The sequence below is a fragment of the Calidris pugnax genome, unplaced genomic scaffold (genome assembly GCF_001431845.1).
Source record: "Calidris pugnax isolate Ruff unplaced genomic scaffold, ASM143184v1 scaffold18, whole genome shotgun sequence".
In the NCBI taxonomy this organism is placed as follows: Eukaryota; Metazoa; Chordata; class Aves; order Charadriiformes; family Scolopacidae; genus Calidris; species Calidris pugnax.
The window spans coordinates 10,094,486-10,110,639 of NW_015090812.1; the positions used below are offsets into that span (position 1 = coordinate 10,094,486).

Sequence of the window (16,154 nt, forward strand, 5' to 3'; positions counted from 1 at the left end):
CCAATGGAGAAGATGAGAGAACATTCTTTCACGAAGAAAGACACTTTCTATGTTACACTGAGTATTTTTTAGAAACTGGAGATGGAAGGACTGTCTTTAAAATCAGATTCTTTTTGAAGAAAATGAAGATCCCTGACGAACTGTGTCAAAATGATCAACATACTGCTTTCTCCTTGATATGATCGCTTTTAAAGAGCGGTAGTCCTGCCCTGAAAATTTCTGAGCCATTTCTACTCTTTTACATGTAATTTATACAGACGTGTTATTTCAAATTAGTGCAGCTCAGTAGACAATGCTCCTCAAAAGCTGCTTTCCCCTGAAGATTGCAAGACTTGTTCTTGCAATCTTGGAATTGTTCTCTCTTGGACCAGTAAACACCAAGTGATGGATGAAAAAGGACTTCTTTCAGTCCTTTTCAGAGGCAAATCAAAGAAAAACTTAGCTAAGTGTCTGAAGAATAGAGAGAAACTTTAACAAGAGAAAGCAGAAATGGTGGATTAGCCTCCAAGCTGCTAAGGATCTCTTGATTTCATAACTTTAGTACTTTCAAGCTACCACAGATTAGTTTCTAGGAGTTTCTTGGAAGATGCAGTATGACTGAAAGTGAGCTCATCCTGTATCTATATTTCACACACAAAAAAACCATTTTGCACTTGGACTAGATCACAGTGACTTGAAAACACCGGGTGATATTCACGGAGTTCTCAGCAAAATCTTCCCATTACCAACCCAGCTACAGTCGGTGTCTATAATAAACACTGATGGCCTTTCCCAGTGTGATGCACGTCAGAAATCCCAGCTGATGGTGTCACAGGGCTTGCTAATGCACAGAGCAGAACTCCTGCCCCGTCTGTTTCAACACAGGCATGTCTCTCTCTACGCTTTCTCAGCCGCCCCGACTACTCTTTTTCCCATGCACATCCCAGCTCTGATAGTCTTCATCTCGCAGCAGCACGTGACTGCGCTCCACGCTGCCTGCCTGGGTCAGTTGTTTGGATATCAGTAGATTGCCCTGACTGAAAGCCCTAATGAGGTGCTGATCCCATCATCCAATCACTCAGCTGAGCCAGGAGGCATCCCGTGGGACAGCCAGAAAAGACTGATGCAAGAATTCCAAGTGATGTGTAACATGAAAGGGCGCCATTCGCATCGCTAGGACTCACAGCCTGTCAGCACAGCCATTAGAAATCCTGGGCTGCAGAGATTTATAATTCAACCCTCCCACACACAGAACTTGCTCCAGACTGAAACTTGGCACAAAATTCAGTCCCAGGAGGGCATTAAAAAAATAACCCATTCAACGGTTTCCGTCCCATGGCTTCAGCTCACAGCCATTTAAATAATGGCAATTTCTCATTTCTCTTTTTAACTGAGGAAATCCAATATAAAACACCAGATTTACATAACATTGCAGTGGTGATACAAGCTGGCAACAAACCCAGGGAGAAGGCTGCCAGAGCCGTTCCGTCATCCCCTTTTGGTGAATTTCTCCATTTGGACTCAGTTTAACGGAATGATTTTTATTAGGTCTAGCTGACATCATGTGTAATTGCAAATCCCACCTCCACGTTGGTCAGGCAGCTTGCCCTAGCTTTGTACACCTTGTGTGCCTGTTAGAAGGGGACAAGCCCTCCTGCGGTCAACACAGCCTTCCACTTGTGCTGCCACTGTTGTTTCTTTGCTGCAAACTCTGCTGGCTGATTTAGGGGACAGTAATTAGTTGCCTATTGAGCTGCAAAAGACCAACTGGACAAGGAATGGGCATACACAAAACAAAGAAGGGAATTGATGCAAGCCAAAAGAAATTTGTCAGTAGAGCCCTTGATTTGATCAGATATTGTTCTGACAATTACCACATCTGCTTCCAGGGAGAGGGACAGACCCAAGCCTATTGTGGCTGCAGTCCTTTGTCCACCAGGTATTTCAATTCCTCTGGGGGCCATCTGTAATCTTAAATTTGTCAGTGGAAAAAAAAAAATAATCTTGGACGTTGATGCAACGCTACAAGCACTTCTTAATAAATACATCAGACTTCAGGAAGTCTGCAGCAAATCACTGTTATGACCATAATCCTTCTGCTCCACCACTACTCACTCAGAGAGGCCTGTGGTGGCACATGTGGGATACAAGGAGCTTATGTCACCCGCAAAATATACCATTTGCTGGGTGGGCTACTGGCTCCCATCTCATCACCACTCTTGCTCTCCCACAGCACACCTGAGACACAGTCTTTGCTGCCACACTCCAGCTGGAGGACAGGGCATATTACAAATCATGACCAAAGGATATGAACAAATTTTTCCTATTTGTTATACAAGTCTACAAATAGCACAACTATAAAATAATTATACAACCAAAAGATTTGTATCAGTGGTCAGTCCCAAAGCTCCAATACTCAGAAAGAGGAGTCCTTCCTATTCTTTACAGAATTACCTACCTAAAGGTACTTTAAATCAGTTTGGACTCTATCTGCTGTCAGCCAAGATGTTACAGGATGCTACAGCAGTTAATGTCAAAATGCTTCTTCCAGAATGAGAGTACATCTAAATTGCCATTGCTGCACTAACTGTCACCATGTGCTAAACCATCCTCCCTAAGACAAGCCTCTGAGGTCCACTTTCCAACTGTAAAAACCATTTTGAGCTTGAGCGCTACAAGTACAATGTTCCTCTAGAACAGGAAAAAAGTTGAGACCAAGGGACGACCTGAGCTTTCAATACAGAAAAACAAGACGTGTCATCTACAGAATGACCACCTTTTCCAACAGTTGTACAGTTTTCTCATACCTTGTCCTTTAATTCCAAAGGGGGGTACAAAGTCCCTGATACGTGCCCATTTCCTGAAGGAATCATCCAAGAACATTGGTGCCGGCTTCGAGAACCTGAGAAAACCAAAATGAGAGAGAGATTAACTCCTGAACTAGGAAGGATATATTTTTGTAGGGAGGTTGAGAGAAACCATACTCAAGTGCTGATTCTACATTCTTCCACTGCAATACAGTAACGTGGAGGATTTTCCTTTTACCCAAAGGTGCTTGCAGTGGAACAAATCTGTCTGAATTTGTGCCATGAGGACACCCAAAACACTCTAGTTGTCAACCTGGCAATCACTTCCACTCAGCTATTTAGAGCTTCCACACTATTGTTTGACTTAATTTAGTGACAATAAGTTGTAAATTGCAACCAGAGTTCAGGCAGTTTTACTTCCAGCTTTGTAAGCACAAGCCAATTCATGTGCTGTCTACGTGAGCGTGTGAGGAAGGGGTGGGGAGCTGCCTGTACACTGCATGTTAGATATAAGCCTGCTGCTCTGTGCAGGTACAAATGCACTGGGCAAATCCATGTGGAGAGCAAGGCTGGGGTCATCTGCTCCCACGGCTGCTTCTGCCTCACTCATATGCCCAAACACAGCAGCTATCATAACACAGGCAAGAAAGGAAACGGTTCAGATCGTGAAGCAGCACTGAGCTTACAGAGAATGGAAATTCAGTACAGATGTAGGTGTTTTATTCTGCATTCATTAACACATAAATGATTCAAGAGAGGTCCTTGCCAAACCAAACAGTTGTGATCTATGCAAACTCATTTACAAAAGAGAGAACCAGTCCTTCTTAATCATGTCATTATGGGAATACATTATCCTAATTACACCCTCAACAGACAAACATTGCAGCTACTAAAAAATTGTCTCTTCTAGAAACAATTAGTACAGTGGAAGGAAACAATTAGCAAAATAAACTACAGAAATATTAATTTTCATATGGGACCATTTCTGAGAGCATCAAGATCACGGCTAGGAAATATGCTAGCACTATTAGAAACCTGTTCATTCAATCATATCAAAACAGCAGCAGGGATGTTCTGGACCAAAATCAATCACACTACGCTACAGAAATGAAGAAAGGAATGTACCGCATGTTCAGAGTCAGAGAGTACCTCTCCATTATTGCCTTGCTGCAAGTGCAATCACACGTATCTGAAGTAGGTACAGCCTGGCTCACCTGGGTACCGGTAGTGGGATAGATGTAACACACCGGGGTTTAACCCTCCCTTCAGGCTGTTTTTGCACTCACCATCCAACTCCATGCTACAGCAATCAGGTAACTTTTGGACTTCAACTACCTGATTTAAGATAAACTCATCCACACTATGCCACAGCCAGGTACAGAGCAACAATTTCAGACAGCACCACGGTGAGGAAAGGCTGGAATGAATTCTGAATTACAAACTGCTCAAAGTATAGTCCTATCACAGATGTCCAGGACATCAGGGTTTGCAGACATCTCTGGGAAGGGGGAAAAGGGAGATCAAGAACATTTAACATAACAAGAACAGAAGACTCAGAAGACTCCAACTCATCCACACACACACTGCTTCACATCCAGTCATGCAATCTTTACTAAGATCTTCTATAACCATAAAAGTAGGATGCACAGATTACGCAGCTGATCTAGAAGGAGAGGGATGTTTCTCCAGAGCTGAGGATACGAAAGGATCTATATAACTTTATCTGGGAAAAGGTGGGAAGATGTGTTAGATATGTTGTGGCTTCTGAAGATCTTAAGTAAAAAAAACCAAACTCACAGGCCTATTAAAAAAAAAAAAGAAAAAGAACAGGATACAATAATACTCTGAAAATATCCTAAAAGCTTCAATAACCTGACAAATTAGTTCTATGTTTTTTCAAGCGTGTTAGTGCTCTGAAGAGTAATATCACGTTACACTGGTGGCTCTCCAAGGAGTTATCACCACCTCCTTCCAACGTCAATAGGAGGAATCTTTGCAGGAATCTCATACAATGCAAGAGCTTTTATAACCTGAATGGCACTGATGTTCACAGCTCTTCCTTTACAGCCACCACTTGAACTAATAGCGGATGTCAGGTACCACAGTATGGTCCCCATTCTCCCCAAGCAGCAGCCACAGTGACAGATGATGGGGCTCACTAGCACCTTTGGGCTGGTTTGTTAGGTCACCTGGTTTGTTATATCACCAGCTACTCTGGTTGCCACTGTGACACGCAATCTTCAGGAAAATCTTCAATGCTTCAGAAAATGCGTATATGAGAGTAGGTTTTATTCTCCTTTCAGGAATCACAGCATGATTAGAGTTGGAAGGGACTCTAAAGATCATCTAGTTCCACCCCCCCTGCCATGGGCAGGGACACCTCCCACTAGACCAGGTTGCTCAAAGCCCCATCCAGCCTGACCTTGAACACCTCCAGGGATGGGGCATCCACAGCTTCTCTGGGCAACCTGTTCCAGTGTCTCACGCCCTCACAGTAACGAATTTCTTCCTAGTATCTAATCTAAATCTCCCCTCTTTCAGTTCAAAACTGTTACCCCTTGTCCTATCACTACACTCCCTGATATAGAGTCCCTTCTCACCTTTCCTGTGGGCTCCCTTCGGGAACTGGAAGGAGCTAGAAGGTCTCCCTGGAGCCTTCTCTTTTCTCGGATGAACAGCCTCAATTCTCTCAGCCTGTCCTCATAGGAGAGGTGCTCCAGCCCTCTGATTATCTTCGTGGCCTCCTCTGGACTCAGTCCAATAGGTCCATGTCCTTCTTATGTTGAGGGCCAAAGATCTGGACCAAGAGGATTCCCTACAATAATGCTACAAAGTAGTGCAGTGTAAATAAAACACTTAGCTAGTTAAGATCACTGAAGAAAAGAGAAGGTAGAGGCTGTAAGGTCAGGCTTCAGGTCAGAAGTTGGTATTATTTACGGATGCAATTAACTAGTCTATTTGCAAGTCATATACCAGGAAAAGAGAGTTTACAGTAGTCTGACATGGAATATTGGATGTCTGTCCCTAATGCAGATTCCCCCTTACAAGGGGGCTGGTAAAACCAGGAGGAAGGTCAGATCCTCCTGGGACTCCCTGGGACCCAAGGGGACTTACCAAAGGTAGCTGAAGCAGGACTCATCTGATGTTCTGTATGTCCCTTCTGCATGTAACCAAAGTGATGCTCAAAGAGAAGGGTGAAGTGACCATTGGCTTTGTTATTGTATTTGCTTGAAGTTTACTTCAAGACTTTTCTAGCAAGGAACACAATAGCCTTAGACCACCTCCTACTATTGGTAATATTTAACAACATCATACACAGAGACAGAGAAACCGACTTTTAATTCGCATTTTTGCTTCATTTAAAGAGGAAGGAGGAACAGTTTTGGGGGAAATACTATATCCATACGGGGAAAAAAGAGCAAATTAGAGGATATTTAGCTCCCATAAATCTTGAAGTTAATTCCATTTTGGAAATATTAAGAAATCCTGAATGCTGTAAGCTCATGATCTATGAGAAGTGCTTTGCCACCTCAATAAATTAGAGCAGGCCAGAGCTGATGTCCAGCAGCGACAGGGAAATGGTGTCTGCCAGACCTCTCCAGGAGCATGGCTGTTCTGTCTCGGCTCCGAACCGCGTCTGGCGTATTCTAGGACCCTTCAGGAAATATCAGGATATGCCTTAAACAGGCCATGGGAATGCTCTCTGCAGAGCACCTAAAATACATTCCAAGGAATGCGTGGGAGTTTGTCAAAGAGAAGAAGTAAATGTTTCTGAATGATGTTAAATTTTGTATCTACTGAGCAGGGATGCTGCGTTTTACCCGAGTCCTCTGCCGCTGCTGCCTCAAGGCAGGTGGGCTTCACCCACAACCACAGCTCTGAACCTGAAATAGGCTTGTGCTCTGTGGGCAAACAGCATGTAAAGTGAGAGTTTTGATTTTTTCAAGTTTGATTTTTAACCACTTCCTAGCTACCCCACCTCAAACTCCAAAACAGACATAATGCAACCTCATAGCACATGACAGCCATTAAAAAGGTGAGAAATTTGGGTGCCTGGGGCACCTGCATGATTTTGGAGAGAAATGCCAAGCATCTAAAATCACATACCCCAACAAAACAGCAAATGACATCTAATTCAACAAAATCTGGACTCAATGATCCTTAAGGTTTTTTCCAACCTAAATGATTCTATGAAATGCTGGAAATTATAATTATGAGGTACAGTCCAAATCTCTCCCCGCTCTCAAGTTTGCATTCCTTATACAAAGACATTCCTTATACAAAATCTCTAACACAATTTGTCACTGCACACAGCGAAGGGAAGTGTACTGCTAGGAAACTATTCATAAACAAGAATCTATATACACAAGAAAGTGTGATACATATTTGTGCTTAGGAGATTACAGCTTATGCCACACAAAAAAAAAAAAAAAAAAAAAAAAAATTACATTTCCAGTTATTTTCTCCCTGACAAGTAAAAAGATTCGTGACCCAAAAAATTTTTTACTTGGAAGGCTGGACCAGCCTGCCTGAAGCTCCCCAGCCAAGTTTTCTGACCATTTCCATTCTGTTCTTGATACACAGATTCTTTCAGAGCTACTCCTCTTTGATGTGTGCTGAGGTGTTCGATCAACATCAGCAGCATTAACTTCCCAAAGTACAGTGCAAATCCTAGACCAGCACCACTTCTATCAAAGCAGCTGTTGAACAACTTCAGGTGTTTAATCTTGACTAGAATCAGCTCCCTACTCCTACCTGCTGCTTTCAATGCAATTAATACATACATATGTAGAAGGGAATCAGCTACACCAGAGAGAAAGTAAAATAAATAAACCAATCAATAGTCTTTGTCTAGAACAAGGAAGGAGGAAGATAAGGCCAAGTCCCTGAAAGAGTAGAGGAGAAGATGGCACCACATTTCTAGAAACCATGACACTAAGGAAAGGCAGATTGGCAGCCACTAGGATCCACTAAGGGGTTATTTCTCAGATATTTCCTTCCCTTCTTTTTCCCCTCCTTTAAACCACCCTACCCTATTGTTGCTTCTTAGTTAGGCTCAGCAGCAAAGCAAAGCTGGAAGCTGAAGGAAAAAACAAAACGCTGCTAGAACCTCATGTTCATAACCTGCACACTGCCCTTCTAAAAAGGCATGAACAGCCCTTTTTTTTTTGTTAAAAAAACCCCCAATAACCAAAACACACAAAAGAACGACTTCCTTTTTTTTTCCCAGCATGACTTCTACCATCTCTTTTGTTTGCTTATGCTCAAAAGCATCCATGGTTAGATAGAAGGCACAAAATCTACCAATTTTATTAATTAAATGGTCAAAATACAAACCAAAGCAATCTAGCACTGAATAATTAGCTCCGATAGAGGCATTTACAAAAGTACAGATAGAAAATCTAACCTAACTTTTTCCTTTTTCTCCCTAGTGAGACCTAGATGTATGCTCTCTCCCTTGCCTCCCCCTTCTCTGGGGAGCAGCATGGTGTGATAGCATAGGGAATGAGGAGGCTTGTGATGTCCTGATTTCACATCTCTTATTGACATTAATCCTCCGTCAAAAATCCAAGCAGCTCCAGGATTCCTCAAGCAGCTGAAAAATTTAAGAAACTGTATTAATAAGGATTAATCCCATCCTACAACCAACATACTACTTTTAATAAATCAGCAAATAAAAGTGGAAAAAAAAAAAGGACAGCTGCAAGAAGAAAATCTCTAACAGGCCAAAAATTAAGTTGATCTTAACAAACTGCAGAAATGGTCCAAAAGAAAAATCAGATAATAGAGTAAAGATTCGTACTGTATCAAAATTATAATATAAAGTAACTTCATACTGAAAAATGGCCACTGGCTCAGTGCACCCTATCACTGCCATTAGAGACCCCTAGTTCCAATTTGGAAGAGACAGCGAGCCACTGATCCCTATCCATCTTCTCCCATGCTATTTGTGCCTACAGACCTACTTTCAGGCTGAAAAGTCCTCAACTCCTTGGCCATTCTCTATACAGATGCCACTGAATTGTGCAGTGGTACAACACTGCTTTGATTTGTTCTCTGCCCTTTCCCAATAACTAGCATTTGGGTTTTGTCCATTACTGAGCTGGTGTAATCACTTGTTCCTTTGCAGCTCTGCCAGAAGAAAGCCTGTGGAACATCCATCAGCCTTCTTGTTCTCTTTGCTCTCCATCACCTAGTAGGTTGTTTAAACTCATCACTGCAGGCATTTTCCCATTGCCTGCTCACTGCTCTATTTGGAGCTGAACCAGCTGCTCCAACATATCCTAAAGGGCCTCCATACTCTGCGCTGTGGTTCATACACAGAACATTGTCATACTATTGCAGAAAAGATAAACATCCTATCATGACTGAAAAAATGTAAGTATCACAGCTGTAAAACCTGTTAAGTACTCCACTTTATTCAGGATTAGAAAGCATCAGCTCAAGGACCACGGGCCTCATGCAAAAAACATGAACAAACTGGAAACAGACTGTAGGAGAGCTGTGAAAAAGATCTAAGGTCTAGAAAACAGGATCTCTGAGGTAAGCTAGAAAGAAATGAATTTGTTTAGTCTAGAGAAGAGAAAATGGAAAGAGGATATGATAAGCCGTTAAAAATTGCGAGGCTGCTGCAAAAGAGAAAGGTAATATCTCCATATCCCTGATAAATAGAAGTAGTAGCCCTGAGCTTAAAAGGCAGCAAAGGAAACTTAAACATTAGTAAAAGGTTTCTTATGCTTGGGATTATTGCACATTGAAATCTATTGCCTGGACATGGGTTACAGAATCTGCATCAACTACATCTGCAATGTAGTTGATGATTGTATTATACATTAGTTCATGATTTTATTGTATTATTTTTAAGAACAAGTTTGCATCTGTCAAGCATGGGTTAGTCACAGCTGTGCCTGTTTTTAGGAAGGAAAATTCAATAGATGATCTCTTGAAGCTTTGCACAGGTCTATTTCTTTTAAAACCATTTTCACACTGGGACTATGTTGCTAGGAGGTGACCAAGTACCCAAGCTACTGTCTGCTGCAGTTGAGAATCAAGAACTACCCCTCAGACTCCTTGGGATTCTGAAGTACTTACCTTCATACACGGTAATCAAATTTCAGTACAAACACAACTGCAGATAAGCAGCACATGGATTTTGCAAGCCTGTTGCCTGCCAAGACTGCTTTCTGTTTGTACCCTGTACCTTTGTGATAAACAGGAAGACACGTAAAGTTTAACCTTTCTCTAGTCATTAATGTCTTGCGCTTACGCACCACCAAAGCACAAAAATCAGAGACTGATTTAATATCAGCTCAGTACCTCCTGCTGACTATGTTCTGACATGCATGAGGTCCAACAAAGTGCCCTGAAGAGCTTACCTTGAGTGTCTCTATAGAATGCAAATAATCACTTTGGGGACTGAAAAACATTGAGAGAAACTATTAAAGACAAAAAGAAACCAGATTGCCTGCTCCAACCAGCTCCTCAGACTTTCCTACTGATTCTCCAAATGCTTCAGACAAAAAAACTACACAAGCACACGCACAAAAATAACAAGAAGTTTGGTTTAAAGGTTAGCTTCCTTTCGGGGGAAAAAAAAAAAAGGGCAAAAAAATGCTAAGCTATAAAATTCAATCAAGGCAGAAACTTTGTCCTGACCTGCTCATGGTGCAGCATGTAAGACAACACACAAAATTTGCCATTGCTCACCGATCCCTCTAATATGAAAACACAACTATGCAAGGGTGAAAAGCCAAATGCTAGACAGCATAGAATGATGTTAGCTTAAAAACCAGTCTCCTAACATCATTTCAATGTCATAGTTTGTTTTTCATGTGTTATTGTCAAAGATGCAAGATTGAATTACAGCTAGTTTTTCCTACCAGAAGCCAGGTGGGGTGTTCAAGGCCTTCTGAGGGAGCACTGAGCCAAACAGATGAGATTACATAGTATCTGGAAACATGAGGAAGGTGAGCTAAAGCAGACTGTAATTACTGCCTGAGTTTTCAAAGCCTTCTGTGCAAATAAAAAATGAGATGAGGAGGGAAGGAGAAAGGGTCCAATCCTTCCCCCTAGCAGAAAGAGTCAGCTCACACAGAAGATACCAGCCAGCAACTCTGCCAGTTGTCCAAAGTTTAGCACCATCGCGTTCCTGCTCACATTCCACTGGGACAGGAAAGGGATTGTTCTTTCTAATGAAAAAGTATAGGACAGCAGTCATCTAGGCTAATTGCTGCTGTGCAACACTGCACTCCCAAAAGGCAGGAAAACTGGTTTTTCTGGTGAAGATATAACATGCATTCCAGAAAGCGGCAGATGATGGGCTGTCATGGTTTAACCCCAGCCAGCAACTAGGACAACACAGCCGCTCGCTCCCTCTCCCCCAAGTAAGGATGGGGAAGGAACCAGAAGAGTAGAAGTGAGAAAAAACGTGTGGGTTGAGATACAGACAGTTTAATAGGCAAAGCAAAAGCCAAGCACGCAAGCAAAGAAAAACAAGGAATTCATTCATTGCTTCCCACCAGCAGGCAGGTGACCAGCCATCTCCAGGAAAACAGGGCTCCATCACATGTAACAGTTACTTGGGAAGATAAATGCCATAACTCTGAACATTCCTCCCTTCCTTCTTCTTCCCCCAGCTTTAAATACTGAGCATGACATCACATGGTATGGAATATCCCTTTGGTCAGTTAGAGTCAGCTCTCCTAGCTGTGTCTGCTCCCAGCTCCTTGTGCACCCCCAGCCTGCTCGCTGGTGGGGTGATGTGAGGAGCAGAAAAGACCTTGATGACCAAACACATCACCACTGCTATCATCCCAAATTCAGAACATCACCCCACACCAGCTGCTAGCAAGAAAGTTTACTCCAACCCAGCTGAAACCATGACATGGGCACAGTTTCCATCACCGATCTGTTATCTTCTGTCATAGATACTAATTAACTGGTTTGTTAAAATGCAGTGACTGAACTTTGCTTTTATAAAGCCACCTTACCCTTCTCTTTATTCTACTTGCAGAGAAAAGTTAATCCACAGCCATGCCATCACCAGCAATCCTCCCCACCCACCACTCGTTCCTGACACCATCAGCACATTTGACTTTCCAGGACTCCCGCCAGTCTTACAGAAGAGCACATCAAATTGCATGTCATTGTTTCAAAAGCCTCTAATCTTGTTTTCACCTAACACATTATTTAATGTATATATCTATCTTGATGTTATCCTACTGTATAAGAGCAATTTCCATATTTGAAAGCATTGAAGGGAATAGTAAAATCTTTAGCGGCCTTCATAACACGTAATAATGCCACTGCAGGAGAAGTCTGGAATACTTAATTCTTCCATCTAGAACAGACAGCACGTATAGTTTTTGTGCACTTATATCAAGAAAGCTGAAAAGAAATTGGTACATATATAGAGAATAGAACAATGATGAAAAAGAGCCTTCAACCATCAGCTAAACCGAAAACGTACATATTGTTCAGCACAAGCACAGAACAGATGTGACTGCTCTGTCTGCAGACAGCACAGGGGATGCAGCATGGAAGGAAAAAAAAAACTATTGAAGCTCTTTTAACAAACAAACAGACACAAAAGACAAATGAGTATGACCTGATCATGATGCAGTCAGCTGAAGTAACGTTTAAAATGGGTAAGCTCCAAAACAGGTTTGTGATGGAAGCCGAGAAAAAGAGGGAGGTGAAAAACAAATTACTTGAGGTGAAGCTTGGTCAGTTTATGAAAAGGGTTGGATGATTTGGTGTCTGCATAAGCAGGGGACTGGACTTCGTAATTCATTCAGTTCCTGAATGCCTGATGTTCCTTCACCTCTGGCATATTGCTCTTATCCAGGTCAAAAATCTGCTTGGAGCAAAAATTTCCTGCCTAAGTCTTACTAGAGTGAGGATACTGGCAGAGAAATGTCAATGTTTCAAGCATCTTTACTGAAACAGATGGATTGTTCTGAGAGAAAACAGTCTTAATGTTTTCAAGGCTCAGATTCTTCCAGAATGATCAATGCCATTTCAGAACCTAGACAAAAAATTCCTTTTACAATGATATGGAAATTATTTATCTACTGCAAAGTACACACCATGACATTAACAGAGATAGTCAGTTCTTCTGATTTTCTTACATGGAGTCCAATATTCTGAAAAGTTCCATGGAACCCAGTTCCTCGTATCACACTCCTGGGAGAATCTCAGCTTTCACATTAAAAAAAAAAAACCCAAACCAAATAAAAAATATTTTCCTAGCCTAATGGCTGGAAATAAGACCTCAATAACCAATAAAGGCTCAGAAACCTGAGGAAAAATAAAAAGAAACCATTCTTTTCAAACTGCATACATTTTCTGTCCCGACTCATTATTACTGAGTATTTTTGTAGGTTGCAATTCTCATCAGTACAACTCCCAACAGTGACTTTAAGGTGTTCCTGAGAAAGCCTCCCCAATGAAAATGCAGGCAAAGGACAAGTCTGCCTGCAGACAAACAGGAAATGAAAGCAAAACAATAAAAGTGAGGGGGATTAAAAAAAAAAAGTCTGTAGAAGCCATTGCACTAGTACTTGCCTACAGCACGCAAGACAGGCAGATAATTAAATGCAAAGAAACACAGACAAGAAGTAAATTGTTCAGCTTCTTTGTACACTACATAAATTGAAGACAATCACACAGATAGTCCATTGTCATGTTTCTTAGAATTTTTTGTCAGTTATTTTCAAAAAGATTTTTTTTTAAGTCATCACAATCTGGGTTTGACATAAAAACTGGCATAGCACTGACAATATCAAATCAAGTCTACAGTTTCATCGCGAAAACAAGGAGATACGAACTAGAAACAAGAACAAACTCTGCAGCAAAAACAAGAAGGGACTGAAAGTGTGAGAGATGTTCTCTCTGAACATTTTGAAATTGGACAAGTTTTTTTGGTTGGAAAAGTTTGCACCATGTCAGAGTTTGCATCATTCAGAAGGTGGACATCCTAACTAAAAAACCAGTGAGGGTGGAAATGTTCTCCACTGAGCAAATTCCTACTGCCTAAACAATTTACCTTGGCATGCTCCTTCTTGTAGGAAGTTGTCCAAGAAGCAGTTGTGTGATTTTCAAGCTTGCCTAGTAGTCAAAGCAGTGTAATTCATCCTACCAGAGAATAGGCTTTTTTTTTTCTTCTATTAAGTGAAACAGGATAAATATAGCTTTAGGTGCCATCTCCCAGATACAGGCACCTGATGTGTATTTGTACAATGTATATTTAAAAAAAAAAAAAATCACGAATGTCTGAAAAATATGACTTACTGAAAAACAGTTACAGATAGATTACAAAGCTGCTATTAATGAGATTCATATCAATCCCAATGGGAAAAATTCCAGATGTGTTTCTGTAACTCTGCTGCACAATACACTTCACATTGTAGTGCAGGACGAGCTGGGGGCAGCCAGCTATTACTATTTAAGGTTCAGACAGAGGCTTTTTCTTCCTTAAACCAGATGCAAAAACCTCCAAGGTTTTTTGCATCTCAGGCTCAGACTGGGAACCTAGACAAAAAAAAGGGGCCAAAATGTGCATCCAAATTGATAAAAGTGTTTTCAGAGGGGGCTTTTCTCCCCAAGTGCTTCTGCTAGCAGGTCCCTCTGTCACAAGAAAATTACTGGTATGGGGAGACATGGACCCTGTGCCCAGTTTCATCTAATTTTCTGTCACCTTATTAATTCCAGCCCTTAGCCTAAGAGTTATCTGTAAAGGAAAATGCATTAACATCTTCCAGATAATATCAGCTCTGTTTAATATAAGCCTCTCTCCTTTGGTCCCATGGTTTTAAAAATAAACAAGTATTTTAACAAAACAAGGGTAAGACACTGAGCTTGTAAAACCTCTTTCTGCGTACTGTTTCCAGAGATAAGGCACAGAGACTGGACACTGGAGAAAGTTTCCATGTAAGAGGCCACCTGACAAAACTGAAAGGATTTACTGACTCAAGGAGCAAGTGAGTGCAGCGGAGAAAACTGCAAACAGTAGAGAGCACAGACAGCTATATCGTTTCTTCATCATCCCACACAGAAAGTGTCTGGCTTGAGTTAGAGATTAGACAGGGAAGAAGAGATCAGGGGTACCACTCCACTACTCTGTCAAAAAAAAAAAAAGAACCCAGAATCACACAGACTTCTCCTGTCCTACTTGCAACACAGGTGTAAAAAAATAAGAGCCATCTTTCCAGCCAGCATACTTATGGTATCCTCTGACAGCGGTCCTGTGCTCTCTTGTGTCCCCAAGTCCAAGTTCAACACACGTCTGGCACCAGACCGTGCAGCAAGAACATCACCCCCAGCAGCCACTTCAAAGGACTCTGCTCTGAGACTCGATGGATACCTGGAGCACAAGGCAAACTCTTAAAAGCCTGCTCTCCGAAGTGCTACAAATCTTCAGGGGGAAATCAATACCCTCCCTGATTCACTACTCAAATTATTCTCATTGCACCATCTGAAGAACAGTACAACAGTCCTCCTCATTCCAGGAACTTTTCAATGGGATAGTTCATTTCAACAAGTTCCCACAAGAAAAGCCAGTAGAAAAAAAGGATGCTGCTGGTTTATGCAATTAAGATTTATGTAAGACACTGAAATAAATACTAAATATTATTAGCTACTAAAGGAAATGGTTTTGGTGAAGATGAGGGGATAAAAAAACCCACACAAATATGCCTTCTCTTTCAGTACCCATGATAAAGAAAGCACTTTTCCTACAGCTGTGGGAAAGAAAACAAGACATAACGGTGAAAGTTGAAGTTACACATCTCTTGGCTGTTATCAAAGGGAGCTATAACACATGGACAAAATGCAGTCTGAGTGATACCGAGTACCAAACCAAAGAAATGCTTCAGGCATATTCATTGTCACTATTTGTATTCACTCCTGAATATTACAAAGGGCAGTGAACGTTACCGATCCACTACTTTTGTCCCAGCAGTAACGTTTAATTGCGTGAGTTGCATTCAGCCTTTATAGAAAACATCCATAAGCTCACTCCTCTCATTGATATTCTCCCACTGACCCCCTCAGGCGACCCAATATTAAGTATTTTCAGCGTTCAGCACTGCTGGTTGACACAGAAATCCTGCCACACCCGGGAGTTTTCCATAGCCTTAGTGAGTGGGTGGAACAAAGTACAGAGAGCACCCTTGTAACCCAGCATCTCCATGGATCCATCAGGGAGCCACAAAAGAAGTAACTTACTCTACGCCTCACCCTGGAATTCAGTCTATTCACTCTATTTTCTTAGCATCATCCGGTTTTGTTTTATTTTCTCATTCTTCTCTTTGCCTACCTATGTTTGTCTAACCACTTAGATGGCCCACACAACCATTATAGTTTTCA

At 41.6% G+C, this 16,154-nt stretch overlaps 1 protein-coding gene across 4 annotated transcripts in view; it reads right to left on the reverse strand.

Annotated features, from left to right (window-relative positions):
* ST3GAL3 (ST3 beta-galactoside alpha-2,3-sialyltransferase 3) overlaps positions 1 to 16,154 on the reverse strand; it is a 195,474-nt gene that overhangs the window by 76,229 nt on the left and 103,091 nt on the right. For all 4 annotated transcript variants that reach the window (XM_014939199.1, XM_014939201.1, XM_014939200.1 and 1 more), the window contains one exon: positions 2,787 to 2,881. In XM_014939199.1, coding sequence (XP_014794685.1) covers positions 2,787 to 2,881 — 95 coding nt within the window. The remainder of the gene's footprint in view (positions 1 to 2,786; positions 2,882 to 16,154) is intronic.